General features: G+C 39.0%; 1 protein-coding gene across 2 annotated transcripts in view; it reads left to right on the top strand.

The window, feature by feature from the left end:
• The window catches only part of SMTNL2 (smoothelin like 2), a 149,238-nt gene that overhangs the window by 94,298 nt on the left and 27,292 nt on the right, over positions 1–27,648 (top strand). The window contains exons 4-8 of one of the 2 annotated variants that reach the window (XM_040338344.1): positions 3,273–3,332; positions 5,982–6,048; positions 14,448–14,615; positions 22,128–22,245; positions 26,082–26,233. In XM_040338344.1, coding sequence (XP_040194278.1) covers positions 3,273–3,332; positions 5,982–6,048; positions 14,448–14,615; positions 22,128–22,245; positions 26,082–26,233 — 565 coding nt within the window. The remainder of the gene's footprint in view (positions 1–3,272; positions 3,333–5,981; positions 6,049–14,447; positions 14,616–22,127; positions 22,246–26,081; positions 26,234–27,648) is intronic. The other variant, XM_040338346.1, reaches the window with a different exon arrangement.

The following is a 27,648-nucleotide window of genomic DNA, read 5'->3' as shown; positions in this document are numbered from 1 at the left end:
ATACTCTCCACACAATGAATAAATTTGAATATAGAAGGAGTAAGTTTACTGTAAAAGACCTTGAAACAATGGTCATAGGGATTGAACATGAATACAATCACTCAATAATAACTCAATCTGATTCGCAAGGGCCCTTGCAAGAATCCGAAATTTAAAACTAGTTAATAAGACATTCTGGACCTAAGAATGGTACCATTCACCTAAACTAGAAATCAGTCTATACTCGTGAGTGCCCCTAGCGGGCAGTCTCTCTGATTAGTCGGTGTTACGTGGCGGCCGGTAGGTGCACATTAAATTGTAATCCAAAGGGTAATGGTTAAGAAAAGAATCACACAACAGGATGTCTATGATGACCAGGGATTTAGAAGCTGAGCAAGTGCTCTCTCACCCGACAGGCTGAACTGCCTGATCTCTCCTCGGGTATCAGGATGTACTGATGAAATGCTGTTCCCAGACACACAGGATCCCGGACGAGAGCGCTCCACTGCTACAGTTGTCAGCTGGACCACTTCTTCAACTCCGGGGACACTGACGTGACACTGGGGTCTTGCTTCCGTCTGGATGGCCGGTCTCTCAGCAAATCTAGGCCCAGGCATCTTTATTTTAAAAACAGATGGCAAATGCACTACAAAGTACAGCATGTTAGCCATGATTAAGCACTGAGTCCAGTGTGAAACGCGTAGGCTGCTATCTCGATTTTTTTTTTTTTTGCTGTACTTTGTAGTACATTTGCCATCTGTTTTTAAAATAAAGTGTGACTGTCCATTCTTCTAGCCTCTACCACAATTCAAAACTAGATGAATCAAAACAGCAATACTCAGGTTCCTCAAAGGAATGATTTAGAACTTATGTATTCGTTACGGCCCGGGTATCGGGTAGCATTTAGTTGTTGGATCCATTTAGTTTCGAGTTGTAAAAGTGTAAGATCAATGCCGCCGCCTCTCGCATGTATAGGTACATGTTCAAGTGCGGTGAACTTGATCATGTCCGCATCAAAGTTGTGTTCCCGTCCCACGTGGCGGCTTATGGCAGTGGTCATAAGTCGCTTGCGGATCGGGCCAACATGGTCCTTGATGCGTTTGTAAAAAGGTATTTTTGTCTTGCCTACGTAAAAACAGCCGCAAAGACATTTGGCTAGATGTACCACTCCAATGGTTTGCCACGACACCCTATAACGAATAGAGTGTGTCACCATTGGGAAGAAGAATCATAGGGCCATTAAGAATAAATTGACAAATATTGCATTTTTTGCAAGAAAAAGTGCCAGTGGTTACTTCCAATTTATTACCAAGAGGATTATAATGGCTCTGAACCAGTTTATCCCTTAAAGAGGGGGCGCGTCGATATGTAATGTCTGGACGTTCTTTAATATATTTGACAACCGTGCCATCTGCTAGTAGCAGAGGCCAAAACTGGTCCAGGATGCCTCTAAATTGTAGGCGATGTTTAGAATATTGTGTAACAACCCGAATGGGTTGTAGGGTGGTTTTAGTCTTTGTGGAAATGACCAGGGCCCTGTAAGAGTCAGAAATATTAGTAGCAAATAAATGCAAGTGAAACTATAATTATGAGGACCTGTGTAAGTGCACAGCAAAGAGATTCCCTCAGCAAGATGTTTACACTGAAGCACCTCTCAGCCAGGCCTCACCGAGCACTCCCGACAACAACGCTGTTCAGCTCAATACAATCAATTGCTTAGTTAAAGGGTAAATAAATAGATATTAACAGTCTACTTTACCTATCAAACAGTCTTTAAATAATATACTTCACTAAGGTTGTTTGGTTGATCAGACCAAACGTTAATATGATCGTTCTTAATTGTTCGCACGTGTTTTAGTTGCATGCGTTGGTGCACTATGGTTCATTTGTAATCCAAATGGGGAACCAATAACTGATGAAAGAAACCAGGTAGTCAAACCACAATGGCGAGTCTAACGATCCACCCTCCTGCAATACAGTCAGTATGTTAGGGCAGGTGCCCATCTCACCCCACCGGATTAGGCCTTGTCCTTACAGATTGCTACGTCTGCAAACTCTGATCAACAGTCCTTCCGGCACCGACAGTCTCCGGTCCTCAACAGGTCACCGTTGCACTGGGACACCGTTCGATCACTCCGTCAGAGATCCTCTCTCCAATGATGGCGATCCGCACAGGCGTGGATAGGCCTCAAGACTCTGGCCTAGATTTCCGGAGAGACACCTCATACAGGCATCCTCCTGGGTTGAAGAGGCAGTCCAGAGAGAGCATGCCAAACACGTCCTTCTCCTTAAATTACCTCCCCCAGTAGGCTGTGCGGGGTGCAAAGCATCCTGGGTTTGCACAGTTGCTCTCTGGGTAATGCAGTCTATTCATTAACCAGGGCAATGCAGTCTTTCTCCCTGTACTTCGTTTCTCAACATTCCTTGCTGTACCCGTGCAAAACTAAATAGAAGGTGGCTATCCAACAATTGGCCACCGGAGGGAGCTGAGTTCCTTCAATATCTGCAATGGTAGTCTTTGAATCACATAGAAAGTGATACCTTGCCACGCACACACATATTTTTTTTTTTTTTTATTTATTTTTTTTTTTTTACTGCGAGTTTAGGGAGTAAAAATCCTTATGGAGATTTTAATCTAAGATCAGTCTTGTTAAATTATTAAATAATACGAGCATGTAGGCATATGTAAAGCAGTCAAGAAGAAAAAAAGGGGAGATTTGTTTGCTACCTCTCTTCAAAACTACCCAGGTATTAAAAAACAAAAAAAGTCGGTGACACCCAAAAAGGAATCTTACTTTGTTCTTACTATTAGATTTTTTTTTTTAAATGTTTAAAAAGTTGAGACCTCTTTCAATACAAACTACCTTGATGTAAAACTTGAAAACGTGGGTATGTATAATAAATATATACAGTATCTATATCTATATATAATATAAATATAAATGTATATGTGTATGTATATACTTGTAGACTTTGATATCTGCTATAGAAAATATACCTACTAAACTAACAAACTGTTGTGGTGGATTGCACTTAACCAATGACTCACACCAGTTCACTCTCTAGCTAACTCTTCATTTTTGGATGTTTCAGCCAGCTTTCAGTAAAAAATGCAGAGGTTGGGCAATTCCATGATCTGCCTCCACATTGCACCGGTACAGTCTTGTATAGTGAAGTCTTATGGAGCAGGTGTTAGATGAAATGGCATCACTGTGAATACATGCTGCTGGGTAATTTAAAGGAGTAGTAGTATCTAAACACTTGTATCTCTCTCTGCTTTGTGTAACTGCTAGGTGCTGTCAGGACATGGAATGCCAGCATTGTCAGGACAATGGGTGTAACAACAAACTCCGGTGAGAATCTTCTCATGTTCCTTCTTAATTCTCTGCCGCTAGGCAGGGGATTATTTGATGACATGTGAATATAATCATTAAATATAAACTATTGGGAACAATGTTGATACCTATGACTTTAATGCATTGCAGGCATCACAGTCCCAGTAGTTAATCCTTGTAAAGTGAAATTTATATATGGAGTTATCATTCAGCAGTCTTCTCTGTTTTCAGTTTACGTCTTTGGCCTGGTTTAATGTATAAGCCGCATAGTACATTAGGATGACACATGCCAGAAAAATATCACTGACAGCCCTGTAAGTGCAAAAAATATTTTTATAGTAGTTTTTTTTAAAGTCAACAGGATTTTACACATGCAGATAAATCAGGCCATAACATATACATGGTAACACATTTATTAGCTTCCTTCCCATATGTTGCTACAGTAATTCATGGCTGATACCCTGAAAGCAGGTCTGGATAATAGTTTTCATGTAGGTTATATTCCACTGCATTTTTAAAGGGAACCGGTCACCAAATCAAACATGTCAGTTTAATATCACACACACACCATTACCTTATCAGGTCATCAGGCATGTTGTAATAATGTTCACATTCCTCCTTTTTCCACCCATCACAATCTGTGATTGATTCACTTTCCCTTTTGGCTAACATATGCTCTCCACCTGTGACTGATACTCTACTCATGTGCACCTCCTTACACTAATTGTGCATGTATGAAATGTTATGTCTATAGTAAACTGGTAGCTAGAAAGCAACGGTTTCTGCTTTTGCATATGGAAAAGGATACAACATGCTCCCTTTTTAAAGCGATTTATAAATCTAAAAGCAGACATTTATTATATTGCATCTTACCGTTTGTTAGAGGTGATGGCTGCATTAGTTTTCACCTAGTGATCCAGCCAGTAGGTCAGCTGTTTTTCAACAGACCAAGCTGTCCTGCAGATGTAGTAGTTGATGGACTAAGACAAACCATTTAACAATGACAGGGGTAATTTCACTAAAAAGTGTTAGTTGGGGTTTGGCTTCAGTCAGTTTAGTCTGCAAGTCATTTTAATACCCCCCCCCCCCCAAATTGACAATACGGTTGTCCAAAGGTGTCTGTGTTGTTCCCTCATCCAGAGCATAGGCACCCTAATACAGAAGATGTGTTACTGGTCAGATCCCCAGGTGAAAAAAGAAGGGAAAAAGCCTAAACAATTGAACACAACCACCACATCTACAGATTGATAAGCTGCAATATATTACATTTTTGGTTTTGGCTTTAATACTGCTTTAGGCTGGGTTCACACCTATGCAAATTGGATGTGGTTTTCCCACATCTGATTTGCATAGCAGGAGAATGTAGCCGGTGCACATGTCTCCGGGGGCGCCTGCAGAGCGCACTGCGTCTTTTGGCTCCGTTTCAGGGCCAAATTCAGGCAAAGATTTGGCCCTGATTCGTCGCTGAACTGGAGAATGGGGACGCACAGTGTTCCTGTGTGATCCGCAGCTGGTTCCAGTGTGAACTGAGCCTTAAGGACGACATAGTTTGGAGTTTGCAAAAAAAAATTAAAAAAATTAAAGGTCAACTGCACCTTTTTTGTCTTAAAAAAATCAAGATTTTATTGAGCCCAGCACACCTATTAAGCAGCAATACAAATTCTATTGTTTTTATCACATGAAGTAGAATTTCATGATCCCCCATATGTTAAAGCGGAATTAAAGAGGTTGTGTGTTTTTCACCTTAATGCATCCTATGCATTAAGGTAAAAAACAACTGGCAAACATGGGCCCCCCAGCCCCCCTGTTTTACTTATTTGAGCCCGTTTACCTGCTGTGCGTGTCCCTGGCTTCCCCTTCTCCATAGAGTGTCAGCGTTGATTGGATAGATTGATAGCAGCAAAGCCATTGGCTCCTGCTGCTGTCAATCAAATCCAATGATGTAAGCGCTGGGGGGGCGGGCCGAGTCGTACACTCGGCGGCTATGTATGCCGAGTGTGTGACGCGGGAGTGCACCCACAAGGTAACCCCCTCGGGAGAGAGCTACCCAGAGGGGGTTAGCTATTGTGGGGAAGAGCCGCCGTAGGACCCCAGAACAGGAGGATCGGGGCCACTTGTGGAGGTAAGTATGACATGTTTGTTTTTTTTTGTTTTTTTTTTAAACCCGCAAAGCTTTAGTATCACTTTAAGTTAAAGGGAAAAAAAAAATTATGACCGCTTAGGACCCCTCACCTGGAAGAAGCTGGGGAGAAAGATGTTGGTGCCGGTAAGAGAGCTTGTGGATATTTCATCACGGGAGCATAGGTGAAGAATTTAGTTATGCTAAATGTTACCAAAATGGTGGCTGCTTACATTATCCAAGCCCCTATGATGGAACAAGTAGACAGGAAATACTAACATGTGTTTTACAAGTCCCATAGCTACATTAAGTTATTTTGTAAGTTCTGTTAAGTTACCTTTCCACTTTAATCTGCAATCGCTGTCATTTTCTGAAATGGTCACAAATGTCTCTTCCTTCCAGTGTGGCCACCTTTTATATCACCTTGGACTTTCATATCGTTATTCCTTTTTAAATGCATACTATACTAATTAAGTATAATCTAGATTTTGTAATGCAGTGTTTAAATTGTGTCAGATATTTTACAGATTTGATTTTCACTTTTGCAGAAAAGAGCGCAAGTTCGGCCAAAACCACACAGAGTTATAACGTTTCAAACTCCCTTATCAGTGAAAGGTAAGTCGTGTTCCTCAGCTACTTTCATTCTTTTCCTCTCTTAGAAACAATTGCTGTTCAGAAATAGTACCCACCTTTAACAAATGTGTTTTGGATACTTTGCAATGAGTACAAACTTTTGTAATAGTCTGTATATATGAAACGGCCATGTAAGGTTTGCTTTTTCTGCTTATAAAGGTTCTGCTAAGGCTGGTTTTAATGAGGAATTCTTCAATTGTTTTCATTGGTAAAATGAAGATGATTGGTAAATCATCATTGTGTGTACTTTGTACAAAGCTTGCGAACAGCCTTCCCTGCCATTCATCGCATGTCCAGCATTTATTGGGATCCTTTGGGCTCTGTTAAAGTAAATAGTTTCACAGATCAATAACGTTCACTCAGCCATGGCGAGAAAAAACTAACTGTAATCATAAGTCTATGAGCAAAGATGTATTTTATGGGAACAACCGCTGGGATATTGTGAAAGGCAACTGAAATAATAGACAGGGAAAAGTGTACAGCTTTTTATATTTGTACATCTTTTTAGTCCAAGCACTATTAAAGTGTAATTAAAATCAAATATATCATTTTTTTTTTTTTTTTTTATTAAGTGAAGATGGATTTGTCCCCCCACCCCTTATTCCCCAGGTACAAGTAAAACAAAATCCCACATTTTGGGTTGACACCAGAACAGTAAAAGAGGGGAAATCTTCCAGTGGGAACGCTAGTTGTGGTGACCCCTCAGGATTTCCCCACTTTGTAGGGATTTCCTCTTCCTGTTTTAGCTATGGGACAGGAAGTGGAAAGAAATATCACCCCTGGGATATAGATTGCAAAAGAAAAATAATAGGGGTTATAAACCTCCCTTACTCTATCCAAAATGGAAAAAAGTTATGCTTTTAGTGTCACATTCTGTAAATGGTTTATAGACAATTCTTCCACCTCTTCTGAAGCCTAGGTTTGGTGTCATATGGCATTAACTGTTTGCAATATGCAAACTTATACGAATTCATTTGCAGTTTGTGCAAAAAAAAAGCAATCAATAATTGCAAATTTCTAGACAACTGTATGTCATACAATTTATATTATGGTTAAATTGTTTGCATATGATGGTTCAAAGGGGATCATATTGTACCTTTTGAGGTTAGCAACTATCTTACAATGGAGCGGATGTATACAAAGTAGGGAAAAATCATACAAATTTGTGCAGACCTTAAACGTAATCCACTGTGCTGCTGTACTGTCATGGTAAAGTCATTCAATTTTGAGAAATGAACAAGTATAAGAAGAATATGTTGTCATGTTTAAAGAGCCTGCATTTAGTAGCACTGCTGATTCTAACGGATTTCAGGTGACATGTTTCCGGTGCTACCACGTGACAAAACATCTCTGGGGTCATGAACCCAAACATTGGAGAGAATTTACTTAGGATTGATTTAGTCTGCTAGTTCTGAAAGTCTACTTTCCCTTTCCAGACTGCATCCTCATGTATACCAGTCCCTTACATGAACCTAAAACCCAATAACTCTTTGGATATAGTGGCTGTATTTAGTTTTCTTTTTTTCAAACTTTTTTTCCTTTAATTTTAACCTGGTGATCCTGCCAGTATCATACATTCTTCTGTAAGGTGACAATGCTTATTCACTGTTATATAATGGAGTGGCAACGTTGTAACCCTAGGACAGAAGAATGTCTACAGAACCCCCTCCCATCTCCTTGGCATAGGGAGAGAACTGAGCAGGGCTGAATAAACTGATAACAATATAGCAGTGGCATGTTAACAACCCATCAGGTTTCTGGCAGGATCAACAGAGTTTTCTCTTTTCTTTTTTTGTACTTCTCAACTAGTTCTTTCAAAATGCTTTCAATGTAAGGCCTCCTAGGGAGAAAATAAGATAAGTTAATTATTATGGTTTATACAATTTGTAAGCTCCAGGTAAGGGACTTTGCGTATGCTGAGATGATTTTATGTGCAGTCTGCTGCACACAGGAGAGACTCCTATCTCCCATTGATCACTAAAGCTGTCCATACATGGGTCAGTTTCTTTGTCATGTATTCCATTATCCACAGAGGTGGATAGAGAAATCCTCTCCACTGTGTAATTGTATTCTGACAGAGGGGACTCCTCTGCTGTAAAGCTTCGTACACACGACCGGTTTTCCCATCAGGAAAACTGCCATGAGAGCTTTTGGCTGGGAAAAGCGGCTGTGTATATGCTCCATCGCAGTTTTCCCAACAGGAAAACTGTCAGGAAAAAAGAGAACCAGCTTATTTTTCCCGACGGGATTTCCTACGGTTTTTAACCTGGCAGTTTTCCTATGGAAAACACTGCGATGGAGCATTCACATGGCTGGGATTCCAGTCCAAAGCTCTCATGGCAATTTTCTTGTCGGGAAACCCGGTCGTGTGTAGGGGGAAAAAGTTACCCAGCTGGTTCTCAGTTTTCCCCTCGGGTTTTCTGTCGGTAAAAAGTCAGCCGGGAAACCATTACGTGTGTACGAAGAGGCTTCAGAGTATACTGATCAAAACATTTTTTTTTCCCCAACAAGCTCATTTGTGAGAAGTAGGTCATTAGATTGACTTGTCATTGACGGAAATGGCCATAGATGGATCGCAGTTTTGATGGTCCTTGCTGAGCCAAATTTCGATCTATCTATGGCCAATTTTATGAGTATAACATTGTAACATTTTAGCAAGTCGTAAGGACAGGTTACAGTAGAGACTGATGACAGCATGACAACATGCCATCTATGGGCCAGCATTGAACTCCTGGCTGAGCTTGGCTGATGCGTGAACCAAGAAGATGCTGGACATCTAGGGGAAAAAGGATCATTTAGATATTGTCAAGGATAGAATTGTGATCTCTTTGATGGGTTACAAATACCTATAATTTTTACACTTGGACATTACTTTGCATACATAGGTCCACTTCATACAAAGACCCCCTTGTGTTTGGCCAAATTTACTCATTGATTCATTTTCATAGCTTCAAGGTCGAATGACTACACTACACGTATTACGAAATTGTGATTTACAAAGTGATTTATCAAGCTTTGAAGTACAACTCTTCTTAGCATATTGCTACTGTACTATTGGCTTTTGGGAACATATCTCATTTCTTATAGTAAGCCATAACTTGCTACTTGTGTGATTCCACCCTATTTACTAAAAGCAATAAAGCTGTGAGAATAAAGAAAAAAAAAACACAATTTACTAATTCGCTGGCCTGTTACCACAAGTATGTGACAGCTTCTCCGCACCCCGTCCATTGAGATTCCTGTCACAAAGGAAATGCCACCTCCATCTCTCCAACTGTAAAGATAGTAATAACAAAAATTACAAAGAGCACTTCCATTAAATCTACTACAAAACAAGTACAGTAGTAGAAACAAAACTCATCACCCACCCTCAAACCTGCTCTTCTGGATCTTCCAGATATCATTCTTGCACCCACATATCACAATTTGTAGCAAAGCAGATGACAGGACAGTCTGATTGATGACTGGGCCTGAAGATAAGGACAAGTCTTTCTAATAAAATCGATGTCTTTGTGGAAATGTCTGCAGATGAACAATATATCACTGTGACAGTAATTAGAGGGAAGAGAAGAACAGGTGACACTAAAATGGCTTGATATTCTTACAGAAATACTGTACATAAAATACCCTTCAGGCATACAAATATATTAAATTCTTTGTGAGTTTTAACATAAAGGTGTATATAAAGCATTGCAGCCCCGCAAATGTAATCCTATAATACCCTTTTGTAACCCTGGTGTCAACCAATCGAAGTATTATTTTAAATGATGTGTATAAGTCTGTATACAAAAAAAATAAGACTGATATTAATTCAACTAAGCTTAGCTTCCGAATCTTGAGCAGCCAATTGCAAACTCTGTAAGCAGATGAAAGTCACCGATAGCATCCTCCCAGGTAAGCCAACACCAGGGCAAACTTCTGCAATGGAGAGCTGATGAGGAAGCATGGGTTATCACTTTTAACTGAATGGACATGCGACAGTGATATTCTACCATTAGGACAAAAAAGGGTCAGGCCTAGATGTCCATACTTCGTGTAAACTCTGTGGGCAGCTATACAAATCTCTACACATCAGTGGGCAGGCATTATGATATATTGACCTGCTTGTGACAACTGCTTTTTATGAATAACGTAGGAGATTAAAGCAAACAAGAACGTTCTTTACTGGAAGGGACTTTTAGAACTTAAGGAGAAGCTTGGGATTTTCAAAAAAAAACAAAAAAAAACATTCATACTCGCCTCTATGCTGCAGCTTATACCTGGCTATACATGGATGGAAATTTGGATGGTTCAGAGCCGGCTGTCAGTCAGGTAGCTGGGTGAATCCTTGCAATATTGGTGGGATCCTTCCAGCTTCTGGAGTAACTTTGCTACGTCGGCTGCGAGCAGACAGTAGCCTTCTCTTAGCTAATTCTGGGTCACAGGAGAGCAAAACTAAGTGCACTCCTGTCATTCACAAGTGAATTATGGCAAAAAAAAGCTTTGGCCATACTACTTTTAGTGAAACTGATGAAAGGATAATGCTACACCAACCAAACCTAAGTTTGTAATTCTAAATTCTATCTTCATTTTACAAGTATAATGGTAAATACTAAAAATAGTAATCCATTGGATAAGCTCGAACAAGTAAGGCCACCTGATTCCTTCTGAATTGATTTGAATTGTATTGTAACTGTACTGTCTGCCGTGTTGTACCTGTACTATTGTAAAGCACTACGCAAACTGTTGGCACTATATAAATCCTTTATAATAATAAGAATAGGTTGGCCTTTCTAACTACTGGCTTCATAAGGTAGAAGACCAGACTACACCACTGATTGCATTTCTCTCCAAATCTTGAATACAGTGCCTTTTAAAAGTGCCTTGGGCTTCGCTGTACGTGTGTCTGCATTTCCTTTTCTTCTCTGGAATGTTTGCATTTAATCGTATGGAAAGACAGAGCGATACGGTTACAGGACCCTTGAGTGAAGCAGCTACTTCTAAGGGTTGAGGGCTTTTTTTCCATTGTTTGGTTTACACTATGTGTTTAATTTTCCTTTTCAGCCATTTGAAAAATAGGAAAGAAAGGCTGTCATTCTGTCACTTTTACCTGCACACAATTGCAATTATCACACTGCCATTTCCTAAACTAAACACACTGGGCAATGAACACAAAACACCCACTGAGAATTCAAATAAACTGTAAATTCCACTTGAAACTATCAAAATGTGCTGCAAGAAGAGTGTTTTCTTTACAAATTGTTTAGTTGCATGCTTATAAGATGTATAATATAGCATGGCAGATGTTCTTGATCTGCAGCTTTAAAGGGGTTGTAACGGTTCGTCTTTTATTTTCTAAATGGGTTCCTTTAAGCTAGTGCATTGTTGGTTCACTAACCTTTTCTTTCAATTTCCCTTCTAAATGCTTTTTTTTTTGTTTGAATTTCTCACTTCCTGTTTGTCCTCAGTAAGCTTTCCACCATCATCTGAGCGGTGCAAAGTCATTTAGAACAGCTTACTGAACACCTTACTGAGGAGAAACCGGAAGTGAGAAATTCAGACAAAGAAAACAAAGAAAAAAAACATTTAGAAGGGTAATTGAAGGAAAAGGTAAGTGAACCAACAATGCACTAGCTTAAAAGCAACATATTTAGAAAATAAAAAACGAACCTTTACAACCCCTTTAGGCACCATATTGTTACATAATTATGTAGCCATAATTTATGAAAGCTAGTGATGCCTCCATGAGTCAAAATGTCTACCCAGCACTAAAAGCTGTGTGTATAGGGCAAAACCTTGCTACTACTGTATGTGGTTCCTTTCTAAAATGTTGTATATAATTTATTAGAGAGAGAGAGGTATTTGTCATGGTTCAGATATATTTTTCTCCTTGGCCAACTTTTGCTAGATCAAGTTTGGATCTAAAGTTAAGAGCTAAAAGGCAAAGTGTTTTAATGTATTGTGTTGCACATATGTATATTGACCTGGAAAACAGGTGAAGGTGCTCTAATTTAATTTATCTCCCACAAGTGCCCTTCATATATCCATCCTGGTTTAAATAGTGGTAGAATAAAATTAATCTAGTTGAACAGTCCTAATCCACATCTGCTTTTCAATACTATTTCATATTGCTGCACGGTTATCGCACTATGTTCATGCTATCTGCCACAGGTGTCAATGTTAAATGAATGACACCCCAAAACAGATCATCCAACGCAGTGTGGTTGCAAGATTCGCATTGCATGGGTGTGAACACCCATGCAATCCAATTCCGGTGCGTACAACATGCCTGCAACTTTTTTGTGTGGTGCAAATTCAGCCCTTATCAAATTAAATGGGCTCAAATCTCACTGCAAAGAATCACAGGCCTAAAGAAAGCAAAAATCTCATGGTGCAGTATTGTCTAAAAACTGCTATTTAAATGTTAACATTGTCCAGAAAATAAATATCCCAAACAGAATAGCAAATATGATAGCTAACGTACTTCCCGTTTGTCCGACACCACTTCCTTGACATGTTTCGTCACCGCACTTCATCAAAAGGTTTCTTTTAAAGTCAGGTGATTAAAATTTTCAAGGAAGTGATGTCGGACAAGGACTGAAATCGGATAAACAATAGCTGCCATCTTTTGTTAATGAGCATTTTTAACATATAATTTATAGCGGACTTTAGATCATACTGTACTATTTTATTAACTTAGGAAAAAGGAAGAATTTATCGCATAAATGAAGATTTAGATGTTGGATTTTTATTGAATTTGGGGATTTACATTTCATTTATGCACAAAGCATGTATTTTTGGGGGTCTATAATTTTTTGAAAGCACTGGATTACTTATAGTAAATAGCAGGGCTTTTTTTCAGGGGGAACTTGGGGGAACTCAGTTCCACCACCTTTGGCTCAGACCCTTTGGTGCCTGCTTACCACAATCACTTGTAAACACAAAAGTCTGGTTTCTGTGTTTACAAGTGACAGCTCTGCACTCTGTGTGTAACCCCCTGAACTCTGCACTCTGTATGTAATGCAATCCTGGTATTTAATGCCCCTTTAAGACCCTTCTACTGTTTTTAAAATCTGAACGGGGTTGTGGTTGAGTTCCTGCACCTATTTTCTGAGAAAAAAAGCTCTGGTAAATAGTAATACACATGAATAGCAGATCACAGCAACATCACGTCTTCAGAAACAGAAGAACGTGGAGCATTAAAGGGGTTGTAAAGATTTGTATGTTTTTTTATTTTCTAAATAGGTTTCTTTTAAGCCAGTGCATTGTTGGTTCACCTACCTTTTCCTTCGATTTCCCTTCTAAATGTTTTTTTTTTTCTTTGTCTGAATTTCTCACTTCCTTTTTCTCCTCAGTAAGCTTGCCCCATCATCTGAACCTTTCTGGCTGGGGGTTAGTCAGCGTGCTTGCTCCCTCCCTTGGGACTACATCCCTGCGGGGAGATGCTGTGTTCACTCTAACACTGAAAACATGGCAAAACGCAGCTATCCAGCGTTTATGAGCATATTTGAGCCTCAAGTTTTTGTGGGAGTAGAGTTTTGCTAAAAACGTTAATTCAAAAACGCAGCATGCTACAGCCAATTCTACTGGTGTTTTCAGAACGTCCAGTCTGTTGCATCCCTCTAGACCAGAGATCTGCAATTAGCGGACCTCCAGCTGTTGCAGAACTACAAGTCCCATTAGGCAAAGCAAAACTAGGACAGCCACAAGCATGACACACAGAGGCAGAGGCATGATGGGACTTGTAGTTTTGCAACAGCTGGAGGTCCGCTAATTGCATATCCCTGCTCTAGACTAAGCAAACATTAGACCCTTATCATATCGGCAGACACAAGCATGTAAAGGTGAACACTGTAATCAAAATAAAAACATTCTGGCTTTACATATGTACAAACCCATCGTTTTTGGTGTGTGTGTGTGTGTGTGTGTGTGTGTGTGTGTGTGTGTGTGTGTGTGTGTGTGTGTTTTTTTGCTTCCTATACTGTAGACACAAAATATAAGATATCCTTAAAGTGAGGGAAATCCTCTTCACTGTCATTGCAGCAAATGTTCTTTTTGGAAGATTTCCCCTCTATTACGGTTTTAGTGAAAAATCTAAATTTGGGATTTTGGAGTCCTATGGGTACATAGACAGTCAAAAAAAATGTTTCCAACCTACTATATCCAAAACTAAAATAAAAATAGTTGACTTGGATACACTTAAAATATGTGCTTACTAAAAATACACCATACTATCTATATAATGCTTTTAACTGATAGGAAGTGTAGACATTCAAATGTATGTGTAGTTAATGTCATGTACTGACAAAGGTCATAGTCCACAATACAACAAAGTCAAAATTAATAATATGCTGATCAATAAAACAGTTTGCTTAATGAATCCATTTTATTTTGTATTCCAGCACAGATCGATATTTTGATGTCACCCCCAAATCCCAGTCTCCCCCACCTGCTTTGAGTCGCCAAGCTGAGAAGAAGCGTGAGCTGGTTAGGTCTCAGACCCTGCCAAGGTCTTCTGGCACGCAAGTTCGCAAGGCTTTCTTTGAAAAGTTTGAACAAGACAGTGGGAAGTAAGTGGAATACATTATTTGCACCATTTATTTATAAAAAGCCACATTAACACTTTTATGACCAAGGGGTCTTTAAGACTAAATGCCTTGAACAAATTTGGAGGTTGTGGTAGGCATTAGTTAACTTTACAATAACATCATGAATAATCTGCCTACCTAAATTACTTTTATATTGTTGATCACAGACGTTTGTTTTGAAAAAAAGAATTTGGTAAGAGCAGTTGGAGTTTGTCGCAACCGGCCGAGTCCATTTAGTCCCTGTAAACTGTAATTGAGATCTAGCAGTATTCAGAATGTGTTGCCTTAACGCTATTTGGTACCCAGCCTAATCAATGCGCCCGGCCCATAATTTACATGCTGGAGGAATGCATTCCAATGGGGGTGTTTTTGTTTATAGAAGCATGCGATTAGAGCCTGAGCCTCTAATTGGTTTCAAAAAAGTGTGGGCTCAGAGCACTGTGTCTCGAGCCCACCCAGTTGTGTCACAATAGCGAATTAAGATTCGCTATTGTCTTCCTGATTCTCCTGCCTGCTCAGGAAGCTGGCCCTGCGACCCGATTTGGCCTAGAGGAGCAGGCATCCTATTAGCTGCCAAGCAGGGGAAGCTGCGCCACCGTGAAGCCGAGGAAAGGGGAGACACATTGTGGAGCCCGCCACCCGGAGGAAGCTCCGGGACCTAGATGGGTGTAAGTGCAGGGACCAATTGACCGACTGGGGGTGTGACGGTGGATGGATTGCCCCCCAAAAAATATATATGCCACCACTGCTTTAACGCATAGCTGTAAATTTTGTGTCCCAGTACATGAGATTGTGTTTTTAAAAAATGGGTTGACAATTTGTATGTGATTGGTGACTACTGAAACATTTCTATGCAAGATCCAGTTCATTTTCTCATGTTCTGATAATGTTCTGTGTACACCGATAAGCTGAAGGCAGACTGTGGTAAATGGTTAATGGGCCGTTCTGAGTTCTATACCTTACACATTGGTAACTTCATTATACACATATTTCATTAAAAGTGTTCCTCTTGGCAATGCAATCTTTGTTCTGCAAAGCTTGAAGTGTCTGCATATTTGAATGACAGGTAGAGTAGTAGTAAGAGTGGATTATCTCCTTGGTAAATATGTACTGGGCAATAATCTTGTGTGTACATGCTTGCACTACTTTAGCTGCTTTTGTGTGTTTTTTTTTAATATTTTTTATTTTCTTTGTGTCAAATAATTACATCGGCATACAGCCTTAATATTAAGAGTGTTATTTTGTCGATGACTTTAATAGAGTGTTAGTTTGTACTGGAAGCTTTAGGCTCATATATGTCACATAGAATTGCTCATCGATCTTTAACTAAGTAAGCTCTACCTCCTATAAGACTTGGGTGACATGCTGTAGGTTTCTAAACTCACAACAGTAAAATTAGTCTGGTATACACAGAAAAGCATGCTTGTTATACTCACTGTGGAACTTAAGGTGTTACTCTTCCACATTGTGTAAAAAGGCTGTTTGATCCTGTCTTCTCTGACCCTCCCCTTCCACTGTCAACAATCCATCTGCTAATAGTACCGAGCCTTGGGGGCAATCTGCACATGCTCAGTTTGGTGTGTCTTGCTAGAGATTTTATTTTTCTTGGGAGGGTGCATGTGATTGGTACAGGGCCAATCAGCACTGTCCAGGCAGAGGGTTAAGGGCCCTGCAGCCTCATAGGACAGTTAGAGTAGAATGAAAACTTATCTTACTAGTTTTAACCAGACACTGATGGAAGTCATAGACTGCTGTGTACTTCTGATAAGAAAAGATATTTAGGAGTTTATATTTACTAAAATAATTGAATTTCCATGTTCTGTGTACTTTGGGAGACCAGATATAGTGAATTCAGGGAAAAGCAACAACTCCAGGCAAATAGAAAATAAATAAAATCCCCAAGCAGTACAAAGATGATAGGGAACACTGTAATATATATATATATATATATATTTAAAATAAAAGAAGTAGCTGTAAACAAGAAGGCAAGTGGTTGTAAAGTCAGAAGGTTTTATCTTAATGCATTCTATGCATTAAGATGAAAACCCTTTTGTGAGTGGCAGCCTCCCTAATACTTTCCTGAGCCCATCCAGATCCAGTGATGTTGTAGGAGAGATTCAGCTGCCCTCCTGATTGGGTGAGACAGCAGAGCGGCGCCATTGGCATTCACTGCTGTCAATCAAACTCAGTGAACCGATGAGAGGGTACGGGGTCTAACCATGGCTCCGTGTCTGGAGGGGCCAGGAGCGCCAGTAAGGGACTTGAGAAGAGAAGGATCTGGGCTGCTCTGTGCCAAACCACTGCACAGAGCAGGTAAGTATAACCTGTTTGTTATTTTTAAATTAAAAAAACTGAGACTATAGTATCACTTTTTAACTCTCCTGCTGCCTGTGCCACAGAACTCTACTCCAATGAAAAAGAAAATCCTTCTTGAAGTCTCTGAAGGAACTGGCAGTGTTGATCTCCTGTGTCCCCTGCAGTGCTTGGTGGTTCTTCCCAACAACCGCTATGTCACTGCTGTGTAAGTGTTGATACGAGGAACCATTGAGTGTAGCTAAGGACACAGGATATAGATACCCCCAAAAGCGTCAGCTTCTGCAGGAAATCTGGGGAACCATTCCTCTCTACTGGAACAGTGTACGTGTTTACTAACTTCTTTACAGGTACTTCTTTTATCCCAACCTTTGACCTTGCAACAAGTACTTAGGGGTTTATGTACACAGGTTCTAGTTTTTTTTTTGCTCATGTTATGCACATGTGAAGCAGTTTGGAAGAATGTGGATCTCAGAATTTTATTTTTGAACTGGGTCATTTAAAGCAGCGTTCTCATGTGCATATTGCTGCTTTTGCCCTGAGTTGCCCTTTCATAAGCACAGCATGTGCTGAGCTGCTACATCTGAAGCAGCCCTGCCCCCATACAAGTTGCTCAAGACAAAGTTAGAAGCAGCTTAAACAAGACTTATGCCCTGTACACACAATCGTAATTTCTGATGGGATAAAATTTGATGGAATTTTCCATCGGAAATTCCGTTCAAGCTGTCTTGCATACACACTGTCAGACCAAATTCCAACCGTCCAAAATGTGGTGACGTAAAACACTACGACGAGCCGAGAAAAATTAAGTTCAATGCTTCCGAGCATGCGTCGACTAGATTCTGAGCATGCATGTTTTTTTTCTCAGTCGGAGTTCCACACAGACAATCGGAATTTCCGATGGGGCCCACACACGGTCGGAATATCTGATGAAAAAATTCCGTTTGACTTTTTTCATTGGAAATTCCGATCTTGTGTACAAGGCATAAGATGAATGAATGTACTTGAAAGGATGTCTCGTTTTTTGCACTGATAGGTCTGTGGGATATGTGCCTTTTTTTTTTTATTGTACCTTTTAGTGATTTTAATCCTAATAAAAACAGTTTTGGAGTTTATAGCAGGCACAGATCTTCCTCTTTCTTCCCATCATTCTAACCCTGTTTATGCAGGGTTCCTTTTTCTGTTGAATACAAGTAAGCTGCACAGCTAGTCCGTAATATTCCCAAGAATGGTCTCTGGTTATGTTTTCTGCAGGATTAATATATATTTTTTCAGTGCCGAGTCATTTGAACGGTATGGAAGAATTGGGCATGGCCCCATTAACCCTTCATTTGATTAATCACGGAGTGTTGACAGTGAATTCAGTGACATGTTAGTTCATAGTTCTAAGACTGGGCTAGTCACACTCCATTGGTATTGTATGTCACCGAGCAGTTCTGCTATGATTTTGTTGCATACACAATTATTTATTCTTCTTTTTTTTTTTTTTTTTTTTTAGATCTAGGAACAGGGTTTGGAATCCAGTCTTATGCAAGCATATTGTCCTTTCTTAAATGTGAATTTTGTACGTAGGGTAATTATGGGACACAAGCTGATTTCATTAACATTTAGCAGTGACACTTGGCACAAAAAACTTTCCCTGCTGACTTTGATGCGCTTTATCAGCAGTGCACATAGAACTTTTTCATGGGAAGCAGCTGAGTTTACTTGCTCTATTTATCTATAATGTTTTGGTTCCTGATATGTAGAAAAGAGCAGAGTATCCTTTTTATTGTGCTCTATACCCAGCTTTGTTTTGTAGCATCCTGTCATTATCAGAAACCTTATTTATTAACTTCTAAACTGATATTAAAGACTAACTTAAAGTAAAATCTACATTTTTCAGTTTTATATTACTCTCTTCCTACTGTCTAATGAATTCCCGTCTACTACAACACACTAAGCTGGCATCTTCAGCTAGCCTGGCCATGGAGACATTACAATAGTTGAAGTGAATATTATAAAATCTTATCTATACAGAAGTCAAAGCCTTGTCGGACATCTTGCAGCCGAAGGGGATGGAAGTGGTGTTTAGGCAGCAGGTTTTGAGTTTAGTTAGTTTAGTTTTGATGTCATGTCAGTTGAACTCTTCAGAGAAATGACGGAAAACCTAAAAACCGTTTCACATGCGAGTTTAAAAACATCTATAATATGGTGGAGCATGGCAGGACCAAGAACTTGGTACAGAGACATTGAAAACGGTATACCAATAGAACTGCTTTAAAGCTACAGTATCATTATACATCCTTTATCCTTTTTAATTTGGCAATTTCGACAGCACTAAAGCTGTCCATAGACAGTTCGAATCATGTATGGGCAGGCTGAATTTACCCAAGTCGATCAATCAGTCAACTTGGGTACAACCAGCTTGTAGAATTTCACATGCAATTCTCGATAGCCGCTGTTAAACACTGTGTTCTCCCAGCGGGGACAACCACCCCTGCCAGGGGAATACAGTGGCACTGCAGGAGGGGTTCCCCCATCTTTGTTGATGGAAATCAATCGATTTTCTTTGGCTGGCCTTAGGCCATGCACATATAGGTTCTTTTCACAATAGAGGATTTCCCATTAAACATTTTCCATTTTGCTCTGACCTTTTACACAGGATGGATTGAAAGCTGAATATACTACATGGAGTATTGGCAGAGTTGTTCAATGAAACATTGTGTGAGAGTAATTTGTGGGCTGCTATCCTTGTGATAATTCCCTGGCTGTTATTCCCTGGCTGTTATACCCTGGCTTCTCTGCCTTTTCAAACCCTGCATGGAACAAGTAAGCAGCATGTAAAGTTAGAAACCCTGATCTGCATACTTGTTGGCCACTTGTTGGAAATAAAGCTTTTTATTAAAACCATTGCCTTATTAATGCTCCTTTCCTAAGCCCTAATGCCATGGTCCCACTAGCCTCTGTGTCCCTCCTGGTATGTGTCAATCCATCATAAAAGGTCTATAAGCAAACTATGCAAGGAGGCAACCATGTGAATGGAACAAAAAGATAGGCAAGAAGAGTCAAGGAGCCGCCCAATATTTGCAGAGAATGCTTACCTCACTCCTACACTGTATATCATTGAGTGGACACTTATTAAACCTGCCATCAAGCTTAACAATTTAAACTGCCCATATCTTGAAATATCTCAAAACTGCAAGTAGATCCATATACTGTATGTATATGGCTAAAATTATAGAAGAGCGCAATGTGTCCTGCTAAAGTCAAGGATGGCCCCACCCCATTTCAACTCGCATAGCAGCCTTTTATATTGATCAATATCATATCTAAGGTCCTATTGGGAGTCTCTGTAGATGGGAGAAGGCAGGGCCAAGATGGACATAAAAATGCAAGATTTGTATATAACCTTGGTTGCCTTTTATGTCTGAATCCATTGAACATTTTGACATGCAGTTTTCGCTATAGGTGCACCCAGATTATGCAATTTGTATACCCAGTGTGAAATTTCTAAATTCAAGACTTGTGTTCTTTAATGGCTTTGTTGTCATTAATAGAGCGCTTACTCCTTCTGTGATTTTCAAACTAGAAGTTTTGTAGCAGAAAAAAACATGCACAAGACTCACTATCTCACTGCCCTTTTTGAAAATGTATCCAAGCGAATATTTAATACAACTTAAGTGAATGGCGAAAGACCAATTGCTGCTCTTGCCATAAATTGCAATATGCTCAAAGATAAATAAAATTCAAATCTAAACAATTCATGAGTTCTACTGTATATACAACAAAAGTGAACTGTGCTGATTTAAGTGCTTATGAAAACAATCTTAACAAATAAAGTCCATTGTGCAAATCAAAGTGCTTGTGCAGATGAGTCTCTACGGTGCAAATTCCAATACTCCATGCTCCCTGCCTGCACTCCCCACTCACCCACTCTTATGCCTCGTACACACGTACGGGATTTCCGACGGGAAAAGTTCCCGTCAGAAATCCAGAGGAGAAAGCCAAGAACCTGCTCGGTTCAGTCTTTCCCCTACACACGGACAGTTTTCCTGATAGGAAAACTGCCAAAAACCACTGGGCAAATGTCGGCGGGAAAAGAGAACTGGTTCTCTTCTTTTTTTTTTTTTTTTTTTTTGTCCGGCGGTTTTTCGAAAAAAACTGCGAGGAGCAAACACACGGCCAGGATTCCTGGCCAAAAGCTCTCCTCACAGTTTTCCCGTCTGGAAAACTGATTGTGTGTACGAGGCTTTAGAGTTAAGATATATCAATAACTGTATCATGGTGTGGTGAATAGCATCTCCTTTCTCTTGTCTCCTCCAGTAGTATGGTCTGTTGCAGTGCAGTGTATCATGAAAAATCGTAAATCAATCTCCATGGCATAATAACATTTTGACTTTATTAAAGTTTGTTTATAAAAACGATTGTGCTCACATTTGCAGCTTAAAACATAAGCATATACTCAAGGGTCGTTCGTGTGCTCTTCAAATACCAGAAGTCAGTCACTGTCTGTCCCTGTTTAACACGTTTCGCCCCTCCCACTGGGCATCTTCAGAATCTGAAAAACTCAAATGGTCTCTTTTAATTCCAGGGGATTTGTGTGTACGACAAAAATGCAATTCCTGTATGTAAATATAATGAATATTACATTTATACTGTACAACAATCTATACATTTAGGAACAGTCAGACTTTTTTAAAGAATATCATATTTGAGGCAAAAAAATTACCAAATAAATACAACATTACTTATTCCTACCTGAATGTGCACATATGTTATGACAGGTTAGAGTATTAAATATTTGATTTTCTTTCATTTTTGTAGTATTTTTTTTAAAGTATACTATCTGCTATTAGGTTCTTTAATTTAAATAATTTATTTCTGTAGGGAGAATATAAATTATAACATTTTCCAGTATTGGCAATACATTTGATAAAGTGTAAAGTTTTGGTCCATAATTTAATTTATCGAAGTATGTGATAATATTGTTCTGAGTACTATTTTTAGTTTTGGGAGCAGTGTTTAATAATGTTGTTATTATATACTTAAAGTATTAGCTATATGTCTCTGCAGAATTGCCTGCTCATTTCCTTTTTAATATCCTCTGTTATATGTATGGGGGGAGAAAGCATAGCCCTTCTGTGCTTTATAAAGCAGGTCACTTTATTATTAAACTTTTTTCCTTTGTGCTATTTTTAGAGGCAAGGGGGAATCCAAGGTGAAGCTGAAAAGGTCTCAGAGTTTTGGAGTAGCTAGTGCCAGCAGCATTAAACAGATCCTCTTGGAATGGTGCCGATCCAAAACAATTGGCTACAAGGTAATGTCTGCTCTTCTATAATAAATTTGTGTGTACCACATACAAGTATGCAGAGGGACTGTGGTTGTATTTGCATATTCAGTTTTCACTCCTCACTTTAGAACACAATTGCAACAGGGGCCCCATAGCAATACTTTAATGGCCCTCCACCCAGCAACCCCCTTGGTGACATCTGGCATGGTGATAATACCCATTCCCAACCTGCTTCATTGTTGTAAGCATAAAGATAACCCCCCCTCCCTACTCGTGTAAGCTCTATCAATGTGATAACCACTGAGCCAGCTTGATTGGTGTCAGTATAATAACCCCACCCCTATCTGTCGGCTTCATTGGTGTCAGTGTGACAATAAACCCCCTCCACTCAGCTTCATTGGTGTCAGTGTGATGATAGTCCAAGTGCAGCTGCTCCAGAGCTTGGTAAATGAGCAGAAGCTCTACTGGTTTTCATCATCTAATCATGTGCAAGCAAAAATGTATTTTTTTTTTCTTGCATGTGATTGGGTACTTTTTACAAAGTGAAGCTTTACCTCATTTACTAAAGTGCACAGTATTTATGCCTTTAGTAAATTAACCATCTTGCACTATCCATTTGCCAGGGTCCCATTTAAGAATCCACTTCAATTTATGGTGCGACTTGTAAGCTCATATAATCATAAAAGGACAATGAGATGCTCCATAGTGTTCACCACTTACTGTTTTAAAACCAATAAGAAATATTTTACTTAAATTCTTAAGATCGTATACATGAAATTCTCAGTATCAGCTTAGATCCGCAGTGATAATTTAGAAGTAGCCACAAGTCTGCCCAGTGTGTCAATGTCAATAGGCACTATTGGGCGGATTTGCGGCAGCTACTTGGGGATTGCTTCCAACAGATCACTGCAGATCTAAGCTAATACTGTGAATTGCATGTTTACTGACGTATGAATGTAAGTGCAATCAGGTTGTTCCTAGTGTCATCCATCAGCTTCTTTCTCACATTGAAGGGCTCCACCTCATACAAAATCAAATTTGGACATTGACCCCCTCAAACAGCTCCAGGGCTGCAGGCAATGTTCAATTCTTTTTAGGGGACTTGTTGGAGGTTAGACTGCTTTTGGAGTATCCGAATTCCTGTTCAGTGTACACAGGCTGTTTCAGTCTGGAGCATATATCTTGCTCCAGAATTCTTTTATGCATCGTTTTCCTCACTGTGCAGATTTTTGATGCTTCTGTACTAAAGTGGTGGTGTTATTGTTATAAAATTACCCAAATGCTTTCCTGTGTTTTTTTTGCCTGGAAAATGCATTTTGTACTGCCTCCCATTGGCAATCTCTTGCCTTTTCAACCCACCAATTCCACATTTGAAAACTTGAAAATTCTGTGTAGTCTTTCAACACTCAAGTTCAAACTGACATTTTTATAGTTATCATCTACATCCTATTGAATCCTTATGGTTCTGATTTCAAAATCTTCTCCCTGATTGCTTAACTTTTACAGTATTGCAAAAGAGAATATATTTTACTGTGTGAGTTGTAATGGTAAATGTATTTGTCAAGAGGCCGTTTCTTAGTGATCCTAAACACACGCTGTTTAATTTACATTGTCATTTTATTTCTGCATGTGGGTGATGGCACTGTAATTATTTTCTTTTACAAAAGTTTTATTAATAAACCAACATAAACGGACAGCATTGGGATGGTTACAGTTTGTAATAAACAGACATAAGGTCAAAAAAATAAAACATTTTAACAAGAAAAAAAACAAGGATAAATTATAATAAAAAAAAAAGGGGGGGGGGAGAACATAGACAATAACCTTACACAGATCACAAACATAATGGCCCAGGTAAATAAGAATGCAAGGAAGAGTCCAAAAGCAACCTTTCGGGGTATTATGGATATAATTTCATGCCTATGTACCCCAATGACCAAATGTTGAATCCGACATGTCTGAACGAAGGCATGCATGGTCCAGTGCCCCCACAATGGGAGAGAGTAAAACAAAGGGGGGGGGGGATTCAAAGATAACATAAAGAGCAATATTATCAAAATAACCATCCGAACCAGGGAAATACCTGTCAGCCCGATATCCACATCAACTGAATGCATAAAGCATATTAAACGCAAAAGGTAAAAAAGAAGAAATTAGGTGAAGAGAAGAAACTGAAAGATGAAAAGAGTGGGGGAAAAAAAGGGGAGAGAGAAGAGTCCACGGGGAATGTGTCGGGGAAGTGCTAAATTGAGAGGAGCATACTGTCGAAACGGGAGGGATAAAAATGTGATCCACGGTTGCCAAACTTTGAGAAATTTATCATGCGTATCCAAGAGAATGGCCGTTAGTTTCTCATTTACCATAATATTATTCATGCGGTTTTTAACTGGCTCAAAGCTAAGCATAGGAGTCTTCCATGCCCAGGCAATAGTCACAGCAGATAGATGTTGGGCCAGTTGCCTCTCCAGCTGAATTGGGGACTTGGACAGAAGGGAGGGATAGAGAACAGCAGGATCTCCGCCGGGCACCCGGCAGGACCATGGATCAGTGTGTGTAAACACATAGATCCATGTCCTGTCAGAGGTAAGAAGACCGATGTGTGTTCCCAGTACAGAGGAACACACATCGGTCTCCTCCCCTTGGGAGTCCCCTCCCCCTACAGTTAAAATCACTCACTAGGGAACATATTAACCCCTTGGTCGCCCCCTAGTGTTAACCCCTTCCCTGCCAGTCACATTTACACAGTAATCAGTGCAGTCTTATAGCACTAATCGCTATATAAATGTAAATGGTCCAAAAAAACATGTCAGAAGTGTCCGATGTGTCCGTTGCAATGTCACGGTCAAAATAAAAATCGATGATCACTGCCATTACTAGTAAAGAAAGAAAAATAAATAAAAATGTCATAAATCTATCCCTTATTTTGTAGAGGCTATAAGTTTTGCGCAAACAATCAATAAACGCTTATTGATTTTTTTTATTGATTTTTTTACCAAAAATATGTAGAATACATATCGGTCTAAACTGAGGAACTTTTATTTTTTTTAAATTGTGATATTTATTATAGCAAAAAGTAAAAAATATTGTGTTTTTTTCCAAAATTGTCGCTCTTTTGTTTATAGCGCAAAAAATAAAAACCGCAGAGGTGATCAAATACCACCAAACGAAAGCTCTATTTGTGGGGGGGAAAAACTTATTTATTTGGGTACAGTGTTGCATGACTGCGCAATTGTCATTCAAAGTGCGACAGTGCTGAAAATGAAAAATTGGTCTGGGCAGGAAGGGTGTGAAAATGCCCAGTATTGAAGCGGTTAAGGCCTTATGTCTCTGGTCATTTTAAAGTGTATGTATAGCCAAAACCATTTCTATTTTTTTGAATAAAGTAGGGAAGGGTAAAAACGTCTATCAGATTTATTGTATTTTATTTTATTTTTTTGTTGTCTTGAAGTGGTAATCGGAAGTAAGAGGAGAGCTCCTCAAAGTGGGGGAAATGCCCATCTTAGACAATTTGTCACCAGAACAGGTGTCCCCTCACCTTTTGCTCTCAAAAGAACTCTAAAACTCAGTGACAATAGTAGTCAGCACAAATAGAGGAGATACATGACCCTAGTGGGGACACAGACCACAATAAAAAATAACTTGTGAGAGCATCTAACCCTTCCCCTTTAATCCAAATATGTAAAACAAAGGGTATTCTTTTATATACTTTACATTTTATTGATATTGATGATTATTGAAGATCAATATTTTTTAATATATTTATAGACTTGTAGTAGCACATTTAATCTAACTGTAGTGTTTAAGATGAGTATATGGGTTATAAAACATTATGTCCTTTTCTCTCTTTTGTTTTTGGTGATCAGAAAATTGATCTACAGAATTTTTCTTCGAGCTGGAGTGATGGCATGGCTTTTTGTGCCCTTGTACATTCATTCTTCCCTGAAGCCTTTGATTACGATGCTCTGGAGCCTTCAAATCCAAAACAGAACTTTGAACAAGCATTCTCCACAGCTGAGTAAGTACATGTTCACTCCTGGTTACATATCAACTATATGATGATACTTAAAACAAAAAAAAGTTTTTAACCTGGTCACATACCTTCAAACAATGGCTATTCTGTGCAATCATATCTTTTTTTCAGCACATGCTGTATTTGGACATGTGCCATATAATATAATGTTTTAAGGTTATTTCCAGGGACACTTTGCAGTGTTAACACTGTGCCTAAAATCTAATCTATATTCACACAGCCTTGATACTCTGCAAAGGGCCACATAGACTGTAGCTATAGTAACACAACCTCTGAGAATATATGCTGTTGTTTTCTCTACTTCTTCTTTTACAGGAAATCTGTACAGAGAAAATGTGGAGGTCACCATTATTTACCTCCTCTTCTGAGAATGTTAGTTCCCTGATCAATGTTGATTAAGTGGCTTCTGGGTCAACATGACCAAAATCCAATATGTAGCTAAAGAGTTCTGACTTCACATTGATCTTCCCGATCGTCATGTTTGTTCTAGCTCAGTGGCTAATTTTGTAGCCAGAGACAAGCCAAGCAATTGGCCTTTTCAGGAAGCAGTCAGTAGTAACATCCATATTTTTCTCAAGACAAGTTAACTTTCAATATGTTTTCTTATTTAATCCAAAACGAGTAAAGCAAAAAGAATTTACATTTGACAAAATTCTGTTTAGAGTGGACACTGTTCGGTTCAGACAACAGCTGTGTTTTTATTACTTTAGAGGTCCACAGAAGAATAATCTCCCTGAGATCTTGGATACAGTCTCCTACTCTGCCTTGTTCATTTTAATGCATGGGAAATTGTCTTCAGTTTGGGCACCTTGAGAATGCTTTCTTTGCATTGAATAGAGTTACTAGTGCCAGCATGTCTGTAGTTCCAATATGTCTATTCCCTTGCCAGGAGAGATGAGCATATACCCATGGCTACCAAACACATGGATATAAATATACTTTTACCCCTTTTCTAAAAGGAACAGATCTACGGGAAACTAGAATGGTGTGTGTGTATGTATATATATATATATATATATATATATATATATATATATGTATGTATGTATGTGTGTGTGTATGTGTGTGTGTGTGTGTGTGTGTGTGTGTGTGTGTGTGTATGTATGTATGTATGTATGTATGTATGTGTGTATATATATATATATATATATATATATATATATATATATATATATATATATATATATATATATATATACACACATATACATACACACATATATATATATATATATATATGTATATGTGTGTATATATATATATATATATATATATATATATATATATATATATATCATTTTAATTTTTATTAACTGTCGCTTTCAGTTTTTTCTTTTTTACAGTATGTATACAAACTTTGTTTTACAATTGGAGAATTAATATATGACAAAGACTTCCCA

Source organism: Rana temporaria, chromosome 2 (genome assembly GCF_905171775.1).
Source record: "Rana temporaria chromosome 2, aRanTem1.1, whole genome shotgun sequence".
In the NCBI taxonomy this organism is placed as follows: Eukaryota; Metazoa; Chordata; class Amphibia; order Anura; family Ranidae; genus Rana; species Rana temporaria.
The sequence above is the reverse complement of the archived record's forward strand: the minus strand, read 5'-3'. Positions and strand labels throughout refer to the sequence as shown.